General features: G+C 49.2%; 1 protein-coding gene across 18 annotated transcripts in view; it reads right to left on the reverse strand.

Moving 5' to 3' along the window:
- The window catches only part of RAPGEF1 (Rap guanine nucleotide exchange factor 1), a 154,138-nt gene that overhangs the window by 38,099 nt on the left and 95,715 nt on the right, over nt 1-20,324 (reverse strand). For 10 of the 18 annotated variants that reach the window (XM_032257656.1, XM_032257649.1, XM_032257654.1 and 7 more), the window contains 8 exons: nt 20,148-20,304; nt 11,811-11,899; nt 10,666-10,818; nt 10,123-10,246; nt 9,478-9,661; nt 7,316-7,816; nt 3,175-3,377; nt 496-654 (listed from right to left, as the gene is read on the reverse strand). In XM_032257656.1, coding sequence (XP_032113547.1) covers nt 496-654; nt 3,175-3,377; nt 7,316-7,816; nt 9,478-9,661; nt 10,123-10,246; nt 10,666-10,818; nt 11,811-11,899; nt 20,148-20,304 — 1,570 coding nt within the window. The remainder of the gene's footprint in view (nt 1-495; nt 655-3,174; nt 3,378-7,315; nt 7,817-9,477; nt 9,662-10,122; nt 10,247-10,665; nt 10,819-11,810; nt 11,900-20,147; nt 20,305-20,324) is intronic. The other 8 variants (XM_032257663.1, XM_032257661.1, XM_032257660.1 and 5 more) reach the window with 2 other exon arrangements.

Consider the following 20,324-nt stretch of genomic DNA (forward strand, 5'->3'; position numbering starts at 1 on the left):
ATCTCATCTATCTACCCACCCATACCCATCTAATCTATCTTTCTATTTATTTATTTTGAGACAGGGTTTCACTATGTTGCCCAGGCTGGACCTGAACTTCTGGGCTCAGGCAATCCTCCTGCCTCAGCCTCCTGAGGAGGGGGGACCATAGGTGAGTGCCATCACACCTGGCAATTATTCCTTTTTAATCCTGGAGCGCAGCAGGCCAATCCAAGGCCCAAAGAGAGATTGGGATAAAGAGACCAAAATGTCCCTGTCACTTTATGCCAGACTGGTGATGCTCCCTCGGTGGCCACTCACATTTCCCATGCCGACCCTTGCCTCACCTGGACATGTCTGACGGTCTTTAAGGCCCCAGAGGACCAACTATTTATAGCCTTCCCATCTATGTAGGGACCCGCAGAAGGACAGCAGAACACATGGCTGGGGCACACGCGACCAAGGAATGGCCCTGTTCATGCGTTTCCAAGTAAAGAACAGCAGGAAGCGACTCACCGAGGGCACAGGCAAGCTGCCATGCCGGCTGAGAAAGGAGTTAGAGACGGACACACTGAGGCCCTGAGCGGCACTGCCGTCCTCGGGGGTGAAGGCCACTTTAGTTTGCTGGACACAGTAGGAGACAGAGGAGAAGGAAGCAGCAGCACAGGAGGCCTGCTGGACAGAGGGGAGGAGAGAGAAGGCAGGGAAGGAGGGAGAGAAGCAGAGAACAGTCAGGTACGTGCAGGGAAAGGCCATGGAGGCTGCTCTCCACATCCGCGCAGGGACGTCCTGGAGAGGGACGGCTTCTGGGCTCAGTTTAGGGACTAAACCAGCTGCCGAAGGCTATCTGCATGAAAGGGCACCCTCCTTCACTTCCTTGCACTATATCCTGAAATTGTGTCCACTGGAAGCAGGTTGGGTAGGAGGAGGTGAGGGGCTGGGGCCACACAGGCCTGGGCTGACTCTGGACTCTGAGCTGCTCCTCTGTGGGGAGCGGATCCATGTGCCATTCACACATCTTCAGAACTCAAGATGGGGCTCCAGCTGCCTGGGCTTGAGTCTGGACCCTGCCATTTCTGTTTAGCCTTGGGCACTACTTAAAGGTCTCCGTGCCTCACGTTTTCCATCTGTAAAACAGGGGTAACCCTGGTGCCTCCTGTGTGGGGCTATTGGGAGCATGAAATGGGATATGTGTGAAGCACCTGGAATCTTGCCCACCACATTGTACGTGGGCCAACAGGTGTGTATAATGAGCACCAATTTTGTCTGTGAAGTGTGGATAACGGTTCCTCCATCTGCATTTGAGAGAGGGTGTGACCAGCAGCTGGCAGGGCCTGTTAGGTGATGTGCCTGGGCTGCCGTTAGGGCTGGGCGTGGCTCCCAGGTCTTTTGTTTCCAGCTGCGGGCTTGGATTAAGGCTCTCTGGCTCTGTCAGCCTCAATTTATTTATAATGGCGATGCCAGGAGTGTGGCAAGGACCATGTAGAGCCAGATGAGAGCCCTGGTGCTTACCTGGGGAGGTGTTCAATACAGGTGTTCCTAACAGGCCTACGGGGCTGAGCTCACTACTGCCCTGCAGGGGTGGTAGAATAGGTTCTGATTCCAGGCACTCACCACAGGTGTCTCCCCACATATTCAGAAGCCTGTGGACTCCACAGCATGCAGAAGATGCCCAAGGATGGGCAATGGGCTGAAAATGCTTTCAATACATCTGGCTCAGCAATGGTTTTTTTTTTTTTTTGAGATAGGGTCTCGCTGTGTTGTCCAGGCTGGTTTGAACTCCTGGGATCAAGTGATCCTCCTGCCTCAGTCTCCCAAGTAGCTGAGAATACAGGCATGTGCCACCAGCAGTCCTGGCACTTGGCAACGGTTTTAACCAAACATTTTAGGCAAGGGGTCTCTAAATGAGGCATTTATGTTTCCATGGTGGAGACCCTTTTGAGACATCTTCAGAGCAAGTGAGATTCATATTCTCAATTGTGTCTGTGGGGTGGGCAGGGCAGGTGAAGATCTGAGACCCTGAACGCATCAAGTGTGACACAGCTAATGAATGGCAGGACTGGAATCCAGGACTCCCAACTCTAAGCCTGGCCTTTCCTCTACTGGACATGGCCACCTCTGAAGGGGCTGAGTTGGTTTTTGAGTGGAAACCAAACAGCTTGCTTGGTCAGCCAGAGCCTACTGAGTGTAGGAAGGCTCAGGTATACGGAGTAACCCAGGGACATTTGTCCTCCAGTCTGCAGCTGCCTCCCAGAAAAATCAGATGGTCCCTGATGTCCTCTCACAATGGATAAAAGACCGCCCAGTGCACACCAGTTCCTTCTTGGTAGAACCCCCCAGACTGGCCAGCACAAGAGCACAGGAGTCCAGGGAGCTCTGAACAAGCCTGGAGCTCCCTGTGGGGTGCACTCTTCCTGGGGAGCACGGCTGGACAGGAGGCTCAGATTCTCAAACCTGACTATGGCCCTCCACATTCATTAACTGGCAGCAAAGAGAGAAGCCACAGGCATCCCTGATCTGCCCACCCGCCCAGTGTCTGGGCAGTTCCAGAGCCTCACAGGGTGCCCGCGGTGGAACAGCCTGCCTACTGTGCTGACTCGTGCTTCATTACGTGCACGGGGGTCCTCAGCACAGGAGTGTTTTCTAGAAGAGGGAGGTGATGTGTCTGGAACAGAGTGGCTCTGTTTAAAGCCATCCTCTGCTTCAATGGCGCTTGTTTTCCTTGGGCCCTCCCTGGCCAGGGCTGGGATGTAAGTCACTCTACACAGTTAGGCCCATTATGCCAATCAAGTCCACAGATGGCCATGCACAGACCATGCCCTGTGCTTTGATTGAGTCCCTCCTTTCTGTGAGGTCTATGTTGAAGCCAAAGAAGAAATAAAAAATACAAGAGACTGTCAGCAGAGAGAGCAAACACTCTGAGTACAAGCCTGTCCCTGCTGTGTGGGGCTGCTCTGGAAAAGAAAGGTCCCTGCACCCCAGGGTGGGGAGGTGGCGGAGTGGGAGCTGGGCTGCTGGTGAGCATCTCAGGAGGAAAAGAAAGCATCTGTGTGGGAGATAGTGCCTTCCATACCCAAACCCAGGGCCCTGCCACGGCTGCGAGGAGGGCTAACCCTGCCCCCGAGGAGGGTCATTCTGGCTCCTAGAGATCTGCTAGGATTGGAAGCTCTGGTCACAAAGGAGGGTGCCACTTACCAGCTGCCGCTGCTTGGGGGGGAGGGCAGGCGGTGGGGCCAGCTCCTGCACAGAGTCCACCCCAGTGAAGGAGTCGCTGAAGCCATACACCTCCATGAGGAGCTTGTTCTTCTGCTGGTAGATGTGCTCGTTCTGCGGCGTCTGGTAGAACATGGAGGGCTGCGGCTCTGAGTAGTCCTCCAGCAGCTGCATGTAGGCCAGCACTGTGAAACCGAGGGACAAAGCTGCAGTAGGGCTGGGGGCTGTCACGGCAGGGGGCCCCGACCCCACATTCTTCCCACAGCAGCTAGGGGGCTTTCCACTGAAAGCACTTCAGGGAGGGATGAATAGGTGGAGCACAGAGGACTTCTCAGGCAGTGAAATCAAACTCTGTCTGCTGTGCTAACAGAAGAGGCACATCCAGACTGGCAGACGTGCAACACCAACGGGGAACCCTAATGCGACCTCCAGACTCAAGTGAGAGCACGTGGTGGGCACAGGGACGGCAGGTCTCAGCCACCTCCTGAGCAGGCACTTTCCCCTTGGGGCAGGTCACAAGTGCCATGAGCACCTGCCAGGTGGAGCTGACATTCAGACGCCCAGAAAAAGTGGCAGGTCTGCAGTGTTAAATTTTGTGTCTTCAAATAAGCACAAAGCCAGAGGCTTCTCTGCAAACCTAAACTAGTCAACAAATCAAGGAAGGCCAGGCACTGAGCTGAGGAAGACAGTCACAGAGATAGGGAGTTTATCTCTTCCCTGAGCTGCATTGAGGGTCCAGGTATACAGGAAATACTCTCTCTCCAGGGGTGTCTTTCTGATGCTCCCTCTCCAGGGGAAAGTGGTGTCACTGTAGAAAAGGGTTCAAAGTCACCTTTTTTATTTAAAAGAATATGTAAGAATTTCTTACTAGCTCCAACAAGCACTGAGCAGAACTTGGTTGTAAAAGATGCACAGGAAGAGATGCTTCCCCCTGCGGTCAGCTGCTGCTACTGAAAGGGCAGCTCACAGCCCCCTGAGCTTGTCCCACACTTCCTTTTTTTTTTTTGAGATGGGGTTTCACTCTTGTTGCCCAGGCTGGAGTGCAATGGCGTGATCTCAGCTCACTGCAACCTCCGCCTCCTGGGTTCAAGTGACTCACCTGCCTCAGCCTCTCAAGTAGCTGGGATTATAGATGCAAGCCACCATGCCCAGCTAATTTTTGTATTTTTAGTAGAGACAGGGTTTCGCCATGTTGGTCAGGCTGGTCTAGAACTCCTGACCTCAGGTGATCCACCTGGCTCAGCCTCCCAAAGTGCTGGGATTATAGGCGTGAGCCACCATGCCCAGCCCCAAACTCCCTCTTTAATGCTGCACAACTAACATCACCAGGCTCCAGAGGAAGAGGCAAGCCTACGAAGGTGATCCCAAGCACCCACAAATTGCTCCCTAAAAAAACAAAACATGGCCAAGCACAGTGGCTCATGCCTATAATCCCAGTGCTTTGGGAGGCTGAGGCAGTAGGGTCACTTGAGGCCAGGAGTTTGACACCAGCCTGGGCAACATAGTGAGATCCCCATCTCTAAAGAGAAAAAAGAAAAGAAAAAAATTAGCAATGTTGGTATGTGCCTATGGTCTCAGCTACTCAAGAGGCTGAGGTGGGAGGATCTCTTGAACTCAGGAGTTCAAGGCTGCAGTGAACTATGGAGAAGGGAAAAAGACTAAAGACAACCACCTCTGCCTGACTTCTGTGAAACTGTGATCTATTCAGGAGGGCTTTCTGAACTCTTGATGTCGAAGTCCTTGTAGAGACCTGCTTGCCAAGCACAGAATAGCAGTGATGTTCCCAGCCTTCTAGAAATGAGGAGGATCTGGTCCATTTCAAAAGCAGCCCGGTGGCAGCCCAGAGACCAGGCAGCCAGCACTGCTGGGAAGGCTCAGCTGCCAGTGCTCAGAGCCTGGGACTGGGGATTTCAGGTGGCAGAAAATGATCACAAGGCTTGTCTGGCACAAGGGACTCATGGGGCTGCCCCTGGCAAGAGGAGCTGGGGACTCTCGTGATGTCAGTGCATCCCAAATGATGAGGACACGCCATGACGTTGGGACTGAATGTGCACGAACTCAGGCCAGCATTAGCCACATGTCCAGGGTGATGATTCTTTCCTTCTTTCCCTCAAAGCAATTTTGTGAGGTATTTTCCACAATGTCACTTGAGGGTCCTCTTGGGGAGTGAAGAGCAGTCAGAGGACTGAGGCTCAGGGTGCCTTGAGTTTGGGGCTCTTTCACAGGGTACAGAGAAGACCACCCCCTGCATAGGGGTCAACACTGAAAACTGGATGGGATCTGAAGGAAGGAGGGCAAAATCCTTCTTTCTCCTCGGCTTGCGAGGAAGCCTAACAGGCTGGTACAACTCAGGCTGCGCTCTTAGTCCCAGATCCGTGCCCCACTTGATTTTGGGCAACACTCAGTTACTCCACCTATGCTGCAGTTTCTCTACCTATGAAACCAGAGCTAACAGGGCCTGCCTCGCAGGTGTCTGTCAGGACCACCTTCGATGGGGCATGTGAAGCTTTAGCTCAGGGCATGCCACACCTGCAGCTCGGGAGTTTCTTAGATGTTTGCAGGCTCTAGTGCTGGAGACACTGATGAATGAGCTAAAGCCTCAAAATGGTGGCCTAAATTAATAGGCATTGTCAGCCACTTGAGACTGCTTCAAAGGAAACAATGGCTGCCCCTCCCTTTCCCTCTCCTCTCTAGAGACCCTGCATGAGGATCAACGCCCACACTTGTTCTAGGGGCTGGAAGGGGAAGGCTCTCTGGCATCTGCTGCATTTGCAAGGATGCTGTTCTGTCCAGTGTCTGAGCTCAGAGGACCCCTCCCCTAGGGAAGGAAAGGGGTGAGCCCGAATGGCATGCTGCCCAAGATAACAGGGGTGGAGGGGGAGACCAACAGCTCTTTAAACACTTGTCCATGCAGAGGGAGGGGCAGAGAAGGAAATGCTTCTAGCATTGCCACTGCACACCCCTCTGCGGGAGCCCTGGTTTCTGATGAGCAAATGTACACAACAGATGGGGATGACATCATTAGTCCCACAGAGCCAGCTCCCCCTCTGGCTAGGGGGCCACACCAATGAGGCCATCGCACAAGCTGGGCAACACCCACCCAGGAGCTGGGAAATGCATGACACCATCGTAGCCTCCGCCTTCTGTGGACCACGCAGCCGGCCCTCAGGGTGATCCTTGCTGGATTTAACCAAGCCAGGTCTTCCCTTCTTTGAGAACAGGGCCCAGCTCTAGGCTGGCTCAGATGCTCTCATTTTGGGAATTTGGAGTAGAGATTCCATTTCTAGTTCAAAGAAGTTCTCTGCTGGATGTGTCAACCGAGGCCAGGGAAGCCTGGGGCTGTGTGGCTAATGTGGCCACACACATTGAAATGGTGACAGCTGTGATGCCAAGAAAATGGAAGCAGAACTATGCTAGTGAAGCGGGGAGAGGGCGGGGGCAGAGAGAGCCAGGCAACTCCCAAAAGTGTGGAGCAGTTAGGGGAGCTAGGAGAAAACAGAATTTCTAGAACTCTCCTTAGTATTTTTACGGCAGATTTACAGTTGGAAAATATTCAAATTTTCAGCTCCACCCCTGGGCTCCAATAATATCATATTAAAATGTCTGATCCAAGAAGTGTCCTCAATTACTCCTGCAGGGCAATCTCAGCTCCCAAGTCATTCTGAGAGCATGAACAGAGGACATCGTGCCCTAGACAGAGATCCTTAAGACATCACTCCTTGGATACTAGGTAAGTTCTGCTGAAATTCACATGTCCACCTCACTCCATGCAGCTAGGGCTGCAAGGCTGTCCTGCAGACCAGGAAACTCGTTCCCCTCTGTCACCGAGATCAGGCCAGAAGGTCAACTGCTGCCATCTAAAGAGGAGAAGCCCTCAGGCTTTGTGGAGACCAGGCCTGAGATTTTATAGAGAGTGTAAAGGAGAGGTCAGCTGATCAGCCTTTAAAAATGATCACCTGTAATGACAACAGCAGGCTCCCAGAAGTGTCTATGTACCTGGTTGGCCTATCTTTTATGAAATAATGAGGCCACTGGTTTGACTTTGATCTAATGCTGAAATAAAACATGCTGCCATTTCAGGCTATAAAATACGTTTCCTGACAACGGTGCAACAAAAGCTTACTGTGTTTGTTTTTCTTCTCTGGTAGAGGAGGTGGTTTTTCTGGATCACCCGTTGATTCAGGAGCAGTAAAATCACCCACAAATTCTACAGGGGCTGAGGAACCTCCATGCTGAAAGGGGAGTATAGCAGCGAAGGGCGCGTAGGTGACGGGCTGGATTGGGGCTGTGCTCTGCAGGTCCTCCCCAGAGATATTGTCGTACTGCGAGGGATGCCGCTCGAAAGACACCCTGCAGCCAGAGCTGTCCGCTGTCTGGGAGGCTGCGCTCCTGCGCTTCTTCTCGGGGAGAGCAGGCGGCGTGTCTGTCTGCTGCCCTGGGGCCAGTGTTCCGTCTGGCTGGGGATGGTTGCCAAGAGGCAGCTGGAAAGGATGGCCAAGAAATGGAGACCCAGACTCCCCCAAGGACTCTGGCAACGGGCTAAGGCTCCAGGCCGTCTGCTGAGGTATCTGGTCTGCGTTAGAGAGGTCTTGCTGGAGGAATTCATAGTCGGGATCATAGTGGTCTGCAGTCACAAACAGGAAAAAAAAAGACCTGTTAGCCACAGGCCCTGCAGGAGCAGCCAGGCCCACCCACCTCTCCCTGGCTGGCTCATGGGTGTGTGACAAAGACCTGTCTCCAGGGTTTAATATTTACATGTTATATTCTTCATTCTTCTCCCTGATTATAAAAGCAAACCAGATGGGAATATGGCTGTTTTGCTATACTTTTCTGTATTTTTTACATTTCTTACTTTAAAAAAAAAAAAAAATACACAACCATTACAGAAGCTGTGGCAAATTACATCAGGAAAATAAAAATCACTCACAATCCTGTACTCTAACTGTACTTTCTTTTCTTTTTTTTTTTTTGGAGACAGAGTCTCACTCTGTTGCCAAGGCTGGACTGTAGTGCTGCAATCTCGGCTCATTGCAACCTCTGCCTCCTGGGTTCAAACAATTCTCCTGCCTCAGGCCTCCCAAGTAGCTGGGATTATAGCCAAGAGCCACTGTGCCCGGCCTCTATTTACATTTTGATGTATTTCCTTAAATGCCCTTTTTGCCTCTGGGATTCCTTTTTAAAAAAGCCCAACCGAGGGCCAGGTGTGGTGGTTCATGCCTGTTATTCCAGCACTTTGCAAGGCCGAGGCGGGCTGATCACTTAAGGCCAGGAGTTCGAGACCGGCCTGGCCAATGTGGCGAAACCTTGTCTCTACTAAAAATACAAAAATTGGTTGGGTGCAGTCACTCACGCCTATAATCCCAGCACTTTGGGAGGCCAAGGCAAGCAGATCACCTGAGGTCAGGCGTTTGAGAGCAGCCTGGCCAACATGGTAAAACCCCATCCCTACTAAAAAAAAAAAAAATTAGCCAGATACGGTGGCACAAGTCTGTAATCCCATCTACTTGGGAGGGTGAGGCAGGAGAATCACTTGAACCCAGGAGGTGGAGGTTGCAGTGAGCCCAGATTGCATCACTGTACTCCAGCCTGGGTGACAGAGTGAGACTCTGTCTCAAAAGACCAGATAAAATGTCAGAAAAAAAGAGAAACAATTGAGAATACTATGTAAATGGTCTCATACATATTCTAGTTATCAATATGACTGATTTTTAATAGCTACAGATTATTCCAGCAAAAGAGTGTACCATAATTCATCTGATTTCCTACCAGTGAAATCTTGCTATTAATCTCTGATTATGCTCCTAGGATACATTCTCAGAAGTGAAAATATCTAGTTCACAGGATACGAACAGCTTCCTGCTCTCTAAACCCCCTGCCCAGCAGACATTCAGCACCGAAACGAGACGGCTGGCTCGTGCGGCTTCCTCACCTTCAGCCTCTGTCAAGTGTTGTCAGGCCCCCCACCCCTTTGTTTAAAGCTCTTGACACAAATGGCTATTAATTTTGGTAAAGAGAGTCAAATTACACACCGACAGATGAACTGTAACAACAGTTACCACTTGAATATCCAAGCTGTGGTTTTACATTGTAATTTCATTTATACAGCTTCCTTGGGAGGCAGGTACTATTACCCTCGTTTTGCAGATGAGGAAGCTGAGGCTCAGATTTTAAATGAGTTGGCCAAAGTCACACAGTCAATGATTGCATGACCTGGGACTCCCACCCAGGACTGTATGGCCCCAAAGAAGCCATAGAGAAGGATGGAACAGGACACTGGCGGCTCACCTAGTGTTTCACAGCTTGTGTTCCGGGAGCACTGCCCACTGTCCCTGTCCAGAGAGGAGAGCTGCTCATCCGACTTGCTGAGCTTGCCTATGCTGCTGCAGGGTGACAGGCGGGGCGACTCTCCACCGTACGAGTGGCTGCCTCCTGACAGTCGCCTCTGTGCATAACAGTCAACGTCAAAATCCTCAAGTGGAAAAAGAGAAATAAAGCCAAGTCACTTCTGAGAACCAGTGGCAGAGATCAGGGGTGAGGCAACCGGTGCGTTTACTTAGAGGAGGAAATACTGCCAGGCCAGCTCAGAAACCACCTCTGACATCAGCAAGCAAAGGATACGTACAGTTGAGAAGCAGCCATTTGGAGTTCGTAGGGGGTGTGGCCAGGGAGGGCACTGGGGCCGGGGTCAGCTGTGGCCCAGCTGTCCCCAGGAGATGCCTTTGCCTCTGGCCTCCCTGCCCTGACCTTCATACCCATATGGGAACTCTGACCATGTCCCGGAGAGAGAACGATCGGTACAAGTTCTCACACCCCCAATGTGACAAACATCAGCCTGAAGACCATGGGTTTCTTTCAGCTTCAGGAGCTAAATCCCTGAACACCCCCACCCACTCCCCTGCCTTCCCATGCAGGGAACAGGGGCTGCATTACCTGCCTATTGATTCCAACAGGCAAACTGGAGCCACTGGTGGCTCGGCTCATGGGGGCCACCACAGCCACTCGGGTAGGGGATGGCGCCGACTGTCTTTTCTTGGGTGGCAACGCTGGCGGAGGACTGAAACAGACCAGAATGTCCAGGCAGACCAAACCACACTCACCAAAGCGATACTGGGGTACAGGATGTGGGGTTCTTTCATTACTAGATTCTCCACATCCAATGTTCACACTTCAACTCTTGCCTACTCCCCTCCACCAAAATAAAACCTGTAAATACCAAATGAACCAAAGAGAAAAACCCTTTCTTTTCCTTTCACAATAAATCATACCAGGTGTCCCTGGGTTGAGGCCACAAGGAAGCCTTCAGGAGAGCTCAGTGTGGCCAGGGAGGGCCAGGCGGGGTGGGGACACCTCCGGAGTCAGCCTCCCAAGGAGGGCCAAGCCCCCAGCGCTAAGGAGCAAGGGCCCGAGCCCTACCTTCCTCCCTTTCTTGCTCATTCTGCCATGGAGGTGCTGGACAAACAGGAAGGTAATTACCTATTATCAACCACCCGAATGCCAGGCAGAGGGGGCTTGGGGGGCGCGACCTCTTCATCTGCGGCGTCGGGGAGGAGCTCGGTTGACTGCGACATCCCGGTTGTTTTGTTTAGGATCTCTACCTCTCGGTCTGTCAGGGGGAGCTCTGCCAGGCTGGAGAATTGGGAAGAACTCGGGGTTATGAAAGGTCAAAGACGGGACAGAGCATATGCAGGCCCTGAGAGGGTGAGGATGTGACCAGGGAGAACACGATGGGTGAGGTGGGGCTGAGGAGCAGGCTCCCTGGATACAGAGCTGTGGGGTTCTGGTTTGGTTGCTAATGAGCTACTGGAGTTTGGCTGTGCCCCCAACTTCGCACTTAGTTTCCTCATCTGAAGATGATCTAAGGACTCTCTAAAATGCTCTAGGCCAGGAGTGGTGAGTCACACCTGTAATCTTAGCACTTTGGGGGGCCAAGGAGGGCGGACCACTTGAGGTCAGGAGTTTGAGACCAGCATGGCCAACATGGTGAAACCATGTCTCTACAAAAATACAAAAATTAGCCGGGCATGGTGGTACATGACTGTAGTCCCAACTACTTGAAAGGCTGAGGCAGGAGAATCGCTTGAACCTGAGAGGAGGAGATTACAATGAGCCCGGACTGCCCCACCACACTCCAGCAGAGACTCTGTCTCAATCTATCAAAAAAAAAAAAAAAAAAAAAAAAGAAAAAAGCTCCAAATTTATGTTTTCTATTTTTACTAGGAGGTTGGAGTAGAAATAGATATAAACCCTAAAAAGCATCCACGTCACCCTCTCAGTTTACTCTTGATCAAGCAAGAGTGCTCTCAAGTCAAAGCCCCCAAGCCCAAGCCATTAAAGTTCTTTGTAATTATGAAACGAAGCTGCCCAGCAAAAGCACGGGTGTGTGTCACTGGACGCGCTCACACACGGTCCTTGGAAACAATCACGCTGAAGAGGAAACTTGACATGGGTTAATACTTCAAGCCTGTATGAAATATACACACACTGCTCACCCCAGAGAAAAGAATATGGGCCTCCAGCAGCCCACCCTTGTGCTGCCCACCCCCAGGCCCCAACCTTGCCAAGTGTAGACTTTGCCACTGGGCGTGACCCCCACAACGGGAGGGTTAGTCAGCACCTACCCATCAGGCTTGCCGGCAGGAGAACTGGGCTTCACGGGGCTCGTCGGAGATGGACGTCCCTGCTTCTCGATGGTGAGCCTGACCAGCTCCTACCCCCACAAGAAAAAGGCAATGAGCAAAGCTCTCATCACCACTGAGTTTCCACAAGAAAGCAGGCAGGTGCTGTCTGTCCTCTACTGCTGAGTCTCATTTCTGTGTCTGTAGATTTCCCATGTACCATAAACCAAGTATCACTTGCCTGAGGTTATCTGCATGACTTTCCAAATGTCCCCTGGTCTCCAAAAGTACCTTCATGGCATGTCAAGATGTTTCAAAATTGTAAAGGCACTTCCTCTTGGAAGGGGAAATGGCAAACCCCACAGTCTCAAAATGATTGTTTTCACACAAATTAAAATACCCGGCAGAACAGACTCCCAGTCTGTTTGCTGGGGAAGAACTCTGTTTTTAGTTCTCTGAAGCCAATGATGGCCCTGGGTGGTTTCCCAAGGCGAGCTGGCCTCAGATATGGTGGAGCTGCTAGCTGGTGGGGGCTGGTTGGGATCCTTGTCAATGCAGAAGGAGTTAAGGTGAGATAACCCAGCAAAGAAATAATTTTAGAACGATTAACTGAGAAAAACAGAAAAAAACCCCAGCCTTTTCCAAATCATAGCAAAAGAAAAAAAAGGAAGGGATCAGGGCCCATGTTTCTTTTTTAAAAATTAGAGCACATTTTCCCCCAGTTTGATGAGTTTTGACAACCGCATATACTCAAGTAAGCGCACTAAAAAAAACCAAACACACACAGAACACTTCTATCACCTTTTCCAGCCAGTCTGCCCCACCCCAAAGGCTTTTTAACTTCTGTTATCATAGACTACTTCTGCCTGTCCTAGAACTGGATATAAATGGAACCATATCATACATACACTTTTGTGTCCGTCTTCTTTTTGAAAACAGCTCTATGGATATGTAATTCATATGCCATCAAATTCACCCATTTAAAGTGTATGATTCAGTGGTTTTTAGTCTGTTCACAGAGTTGTGTGACAACATAATCAATTTTAGAACTTCTCATTACCCCAAATGGAAACTGTCTGTATTCCCCTAGACCCCCAGCCCCTGGCAGCTGCCAATCCACTTCCTGTCCACACAGCTTTGCCTGCTCCATCCCCTGGGCTCGGCATAATGGCTGTGCTTTGCGTGGACGAGGCTCCTGCTGCTCGCTGCCGGCAGTGTTCCCACGTGTGGATGCGCCACAACTTCTCCCTCCACTTTCCAGTCAATGGACATCTGGGCAGGGCCTGCGTGTGTGTGATGAGGGGCTTCCAGGCTTTCAGCAGGAAGCTGTTTCCCAGTTACAGAGGAGGTGGCAGCAGATGCCAGTGGGCAACACAGCAACCAGAGACCCTGAACCAGAGGCTGCCAAGCCTCTCCAGACTCAGGAAGCACCACACACAAAAACAGCAGCATATGCTGCAAATAAGGCAAACAGTCAGTTCCCATCCTTCCTGGTGCAAGAGTTCTTTTGAAAACACAAAAACTAGAAGAAAGATAAACATGCCAAAAAAAAAAAGATCAAACAAGAAATTTAGATACCAATGGTCAATAAGAGATTCACCACCTGGGATGGTAATAAAATAGAAACTTCCAGACACGGTGGGTGGGAGCACTGCTTCGGAAAGCCTCTCTAGAGGATGACTTATCAGTATGTATCAAGAGCCTTAAATATTTGCATTAAGAGAAATTTGCACTGGGTGCAGTGGCTCACGCCTATGATATCCTAGCGCTCTGAAAGGCTGAGGCAGAAGGATGGCTTGAGCCCAGGAACTCGAGGCTGCAGGGAACTGTAATCATGCCACCATCCTCCAGCCTGGGCGAGAGACTAAGACTCTGTCTCTTAAAAAAAGAATCTTGCCCAAGAAAAATGTCAAGAATGTATGCAAAAATGAAGCCACAGAAGATGGTCATCACAGAATATACATAAGATTATGTATCGTTCATGTGGTAATTTTGAATAGTTCAATGTCCCACAATTAAATATTTGATAATAGGTACTGATTATACAAGTCATGATAGAACCAGACAACGGGCCAACAATCACATTGTCATTAAAAACAAAGTCACAACAAAAATACACGATACATCATGAAAAGATGCTATAATACGCTGAGTGGAAAAATAGTTCTAGGTGATATGCTGGTACATACTGCATGTTTTATAAACAAAGCCAAATCAAGAACATATGCAACAGAAAAAATACGGCTATGAAACACACCTTTATCTTGTTTTTCTTCTATTTTTTAAATTTTCTAAAATGAACATATATTACCTCTGAAATAACAATTATTCAAAACTAAATGCATATATCAACCTCCCGGGCTCAAGTGATCCTTCCATTGTGGCCTCCCAAAGTGCTGGGATTACAGGCATGAGCCACCACACCCAGCCAGGCATATCCACAGAAGCAGGTTCAGTGTTACCCCACTCTGTGACAGTTGTTATCCCATTCAAATGCCTATTCTTGAAGAAATGTGGAGAAGCAAAATCTCTATGAGCCAAGTACTCGCAAGAAAGGGGAACCTTAATACTTGCATGTTAGCACAATTTAGAAGTTAATATTTAAGGAGCAGCCATCTAGCTGATGATCACAAACAGGACAAGATAAAGGATGAGAGACCACACAATCAGCGAAGACAGCAGTTAGAACAGAGGCAGCTCCCTTGCACCCTATCGCCTGCAGGAAGGAGGAAGGTGGGAGAGGCAGCTCTTCTTGAAAGCACAACGCCAGGCCCCAAAGAAGAGCATCACGGACTCCGAGCGAGTTAAAGGGCACCGGAACACAGTGCCCTGGATGCCCCACTTTCAGATTCACTCTTCTTTACAAGCAGGGCAAAAGGAACAGAGAGACGTCTGCGTTGTTTGCATCTGTTGATACAGGAAAACATTCCCGATTCTTCATTGATTCATGAGCAATTATAATTAGATCGTCATCTTTCCGGAGAGGCAGCTGTGAACTCAACTAATGAATGATGGCAAAAGAATCCTGGAATGACAGGCACACATGAGCAGGCATGCACCCGAATTCAAAGAGGACGTCACGATCCCAGTGATGCTCCCTAATGCCAGCTCGCATGGCCTAGGCTTGTAAAGCTTATAAAAGGGGCGGGCTGCTTTTTAAATTTACCACCCATTTTCCTGCCTAAACAGAAGGTCTTTAGCCTCAACTTGCCTTAACTATCACAGAGGAGAAATCTTAAAATGTGCACATATCTGGCTACTGTGCTAACACCCTAATCTCATTGAAAGTTGACCATTTATAACTTGGCATGAGCCCAACACCTCTTACTGAAGGCAGAATTTTTTTTGAGAGGGATGTCAGACTTTTTAATTGTCTTGAAGCCCAAGTTAGAAAAGACTGAAAAAGGCCAGATGTGGCTGCTCGTGCCTGTAATCCTAGCACTTTGGGAGGCTGAGGTGAATGAATCACTTGAGCCCAGGAATTTGAGACCAGCCTGGGCAACATGGCAAAACCCTGCCTCTACAAAAAAATACAAAAAAAAATAGTGGGATGTGGTCCCAGCTACTCAGGAGGCTGAGGCGGGAGGATCACTTGAATCCAGGAGGTGGAGGCTACAGTGAGCAGGGGTTGTGCCATTGCTGCAGTCTAGCCTGGGTGATAGAGACTCTGTCTCAGAAAAGAAAAAAAAAAAAACAAAAAAATACTGGAAGAGACTACTCTAGACTATATGTCTATAGCAGTGACTATAAACTGCTGACAGGTTCACTGAAAATCAGTTTTCAAAAGTCAAAAATGGTATTTAGAAAAGTATCTCTCCAAATATGTAATACTTTATTTCCATGTTCATTTTATTCATATTGAAAATGATCACAGGCCAGGCGCGGCGGTTCACACCTATAATCCCAGCACTTTGGGAGGCCTAGGAGGGTGGATAACTTAAGGTCAGGAGTTTGAGACCAGCCTGGCCGACATGGTGAAACCTTGTCTCCAACTAAAAATATAAAAATTAGCCAGGTGTGGTGGTATGTGCCTGTAATCCCAGCTACTCGGGAGGCTGAGGCAGGAGAATTGCTTGAATCTTGGAGGTGGAGGTTGCGGTGAGCCAAGATCAGCCATTGTACTCCAGCCTGGGCAACAAGAACGAGACTCTGTCTTCAAAAAAAGGAAAATGAACATAGAGAAGGAAGGGCTGAAATGACCATCGACAAGTTAAAATACAGCTCTGGTGCTCATGTAAGAGAGCAAATTAACTGGTAAAGTTGGGAAGAGGTGGGGAACTGATTTCACAAGGTCGTATTGGGATATCTCTTTGACCTCGAGTGGCTCAGCCTCCCAGCATGGGTGCTAGGCTGGGTGTGGTTCTCAGAGAAAAAAGTGAGAGTCTTTAAACTCCTCAGACATCCTTCCTCCAAGAGTCACAATCAGCTCTGAACTACAGGCTCCTGGTGAAAAGCAGCCCCAGAGCCAGATGAGGTGACAGGGGTCTAATCTTTTACCTGAGATAATAAGACTACCTGGAAAAGAGCCATAATCACTGTCAAAATCTGGTCACTGTGAGCCGTCAGCAATGAACACTTCTCTAGGTAACACTGTTTCCCCACGGCCTCCTGGTCACCTAGTTCTTACCAAGTACTTTACATACTTTATCTTACTGAATCTTTCCTTGGATCATCAGGGTAAATATTATAAAACCTACTTGAAACTCAGGGAAGGACCGTGTCCAAGGTTATACAGCTTGAACAAGTGGCATTTATGTGGGGGTTTAAATGATAAATGCTACTACTCATTCAGGGACAAAACCAAAGTCATCCTGTTTTATAACACGTTTTCAATCATTCGGCCAAAAAAAAGACAAGACTCCCTTGAACAACTGAATGAGTTACTTAAACAATGGTGAGTCAGTGTAAAGGAACGTCCAACGTCCCTCCTCCAAGTGGGGTGACGACATCTTCATGAGTACATTCCCTTCTGCACAGTTCCGGTCCCTTCCAGCTGAGGGGAGGCTCTCTCACACCACCAGGGCATGGGCTTATAAGGTGTCTCAGGCCTGATGGAGATGGCGAGAAAGGCTGGAAGCCAGCTGGCTTGGAGGTGGGAGCACAGAGAATCCTGTCCTCCTGTGGGAGGCAGCTCAGGGAGGAGCTGGGAGTGGGGCAGCAGGCAGGGGTGGGAATCACACACCCTTGGCACTGACTACTGGTCTACCTGAGCCTGCGTCTCTGAGTCTCCACACCTATGAAAGGAGCAAGGGCAGCCATTCATGTCTACTATGGAGGGTTGTCATGAGTATTAAGTTCGGATAACGTACAAAAAGCACCCAATAAATGTTAGCTGTTATTACTATCAGATAATAACAACAAACACCAACATCACAGTGTCTCAATCATTCTCGCTGCCCGTAATGACTCCAGCATGAAAAGCTTCCAGCCACAGGCAGCCCCTATCCATCCTCCAAACACTGGCCTGTCTCTTCCTTGGGGAAACGTCTCTGACCACCCTGAAAAAGGAAGGTCGTCGCACACTCTCATCGCACCATGTGTCAGCTCCCTTGGTGGTGCTGTACCACATGGTGTGCTTCTGTGTTTATGGTCCTTCCCCACTTAGACTGTAAGCTCCATAGGGCAGGGTCTGTGCCAGCTTTGCTCATATTCCCAATTATCTCTCACTGCCTGGCACATAGAAGGTTCTCACTAAATGCTTCTTGAATAAATGAAGCAAAACGGAATTTGTAAAGCTTCTCACCTAGAGAATCTGTTCTAGCTAAAATACTTTTAAAGCAATTGTGGAAAAGTTATTCGCTCTGACGTTGACAGGTTCATAATCTAAAGGTTTCTCTCTCTTTCTTTTTGTCCCAGTCACTTTGAAAATCAAGGAAATTTTTCTTTCAGACATGCCTTTCAACAAATAAAGTGGTGCTGTAATGACTCCAAAGAGGAAATGTACTTGGGACTGTCACAAAGCTTTATGAGTGGAAACTCACTCTCCTCTTTTTTGGCTGCTCTAACTTGTTGTGAACATCTCATCAGAATCGATTTCATAGAAGGAAACCTTAACAATCTTACCTGAAAAATAACAATTTTCTTTTTTTTTGCGATGGAGTTTCACTCTTGTTACCCAGGCTGGAGTGCAATGGTGCGATCTTGGCTCACCGCAACCTCCGCCTCCTGGGTTCAGGCAATTCTCCTGCCTCAGCCTCCTGAGTAGCTGGGATTACAGGCACGCGCCACCATGCCCAGCTAATATTTTGTATTTTTAGTAGAGACGGGATTTCACCATGTTGACCAGGATGGTCTCGATCTCTTGACCTCGTGATTCACCCGCCTTGGCCTCCCAAAGTGCTGGGATTACAGGCGTGAGCCACCGTGCCTGGCCCAACAATTTTCAATAATGGCATTTTCAGAAGCCTGGACAGGAACAGCAGTGGGTGAGCCAGAGTGACTCAGGGCTGCTGGTAAAGCCCCAGGCCACATCCCACTAGGCCCTGCTGATGTCAACGTGCTACTGAGGACCAGACAGGATGACATGTACCTGTCCTCCAAATTCTGGAAAGGGCCATCAGGTCTGATCATCACAGCCACCCTGGGCTATGCCCTTGAGTCTCGCTTCCCTAAGGAGATACTAGTTAACTTTCTGGAATGCAGGGAACATGGAGAGGCTGGGTGAGGTGGCTTACGCCTGTAATCCCAGCACTTTGAGAGGCAGAGGCAGGCAGATCATCTGAGGTCAGGAGTTTGAGACCAGCCTGGTCAACATGGTGAAACCCCATCTCTATTAAAAATATAAAATTAGCCGGGTGTGGTGGTATGTGCCTGTAATCCCAGCATCTTGGGAGGCTGAGACAGGAGAATCACTTGAACCCGGGAGGCAAAGGTTGCAGTGAGCCGAGATTGCGCCGCTGCACTCCAGCCTTGGGTGACAGAGCAAGACTCCGTCTCAAAGAAAAAAAAGAGAATATGGTGGCATTGAGAGGAAAATACTGATGTCATCTAGGCAAGTCCCCTTTACATGAGTTCCATGGCTCCAGCAGGCACGTCAGCCTCCCCTTAAATGCTGCTGGGGGTGGAGGGCCACCCAGACGCCCTAGCAAACACATATTTCATTCTGGAGCAATTTGCAATGCTGAGCAATGCTTTCTAAGTTTCTCCCTGTAATTTAAGTCCTTTGAGGGTCCTTATTCTACTCTCCAGAGTGGCTGGGAAATGTTAGGCCAAGGAGGCAGCTTTCAGGAATTTGTTAGCCTGGTTGAGTAGGGAAGGAATTTTTTTTTAACCTGGGGTAAATATCTCAGCTATGATTTTGGACTGAGTGGTCTAGAAAGGAGGGGGACACAGGTTTTTCAAGCCAAGAGATCTGTTTACAAAGATGCATCTAGCACCACATAATTAATAATAAATAGCAGCTAAGGCCTGACTGCTCCGTATGTGCTAGGTGCTGTTCTAGAAGCATTATGTGTATTGACTAGTTCAATCCTTCCTATAACCCTGTGATGCACGATGCTAGTATTATACCTATTTTATGAATGAGTTACTTAAGGAGCAGAGCAGTTGAGTAAATTGTTCAAGTTCATAGATTAGCAAGCGGTAAACTTGGGATTCAAATCTAGCCAGGGGCTGAGGCCAGCCCCCTTTCTATTACATTATATGGCCACACACAACAGCAGTGTCCTGGTGCCCACTGTCCTGCTGCCCACAGCCCTGGTCCTGACCCAAAGGCCCTGATCTGTTTCATGTCCAACATTCTGTCTTGATCCTCATCCACCAGGACTTATTTTCTCTCTAGGATTTGTCCCCCGGCCCCAATTCCAGACCCTCTATTGCCTTTGCTTCCCATCTTAACTGTGATTCATAATTTCTTACGCTATTTTTGACTTCTCTGGATAGCAAATACACAGATCACATCATGGATATCAAGTAAATACAGAAAGTTCTATTTCTTACTCATCTCACTCCTGCTTTTCTACCAAGAATCCTAGAAGTTTCCAGAACATGAAAAGGTAGCGCTGACATGCTGGGAGCTTTGCTTAAAGTCATTGTGAAAACGATCTCCATTGCATTTTGTCTAGCTGACAAGCACGCCCACCAGCACGATGCTACGATGACTCACTGAAGATTTAATACAATGCTCAGTAAGGGCTCACTGCTCTGGGCAGCTTTTCTATAAAAGCCATTTACACCCGTCCCGAGAGAAGTAAGTAGTCATGGGATAGAGCGCACCAACACCAGCGACATCGAAAGATATTCTAACGTTTTAAGGTTAGGAGCAAGCTCTTATGTGACAAGCACCATAAGGCAGGCTGCTCTGAGCTCCTGACTGGGACTGTCTGGAACCCGCAGCGGTACCTTCACTCCATCCAGTACAGCCTTGATGACTCCCTTCACAGTCGTCACCATCTCCTTGTCTTCTGAGTTCACACCTTCCAGCATCACTTGGTCAGACCAGCGAATGAGGTTGGCCAGACTTTGGTACACTCGGCTATAGCAGGAAGAGAGGGCTGAGCTACAGGGAAGAGAAGAATG

This window comes from Sapajus apella, unplaced genomic scaffold, assembly GCF_009761245.1.
Source record: "Sapajus apella isolate SASKATOON/1434 unplaced genomic scaffold, GSC_monkey_1.0 scaffold97, whole genome shotgun sequence".
In the NCBI taxonomy this organism is placed as follows: Eukaryota; Metazoa; Chordata; class Mammalia; order Primates; family Cebidae; genus Sapajus; species Sapajus apella.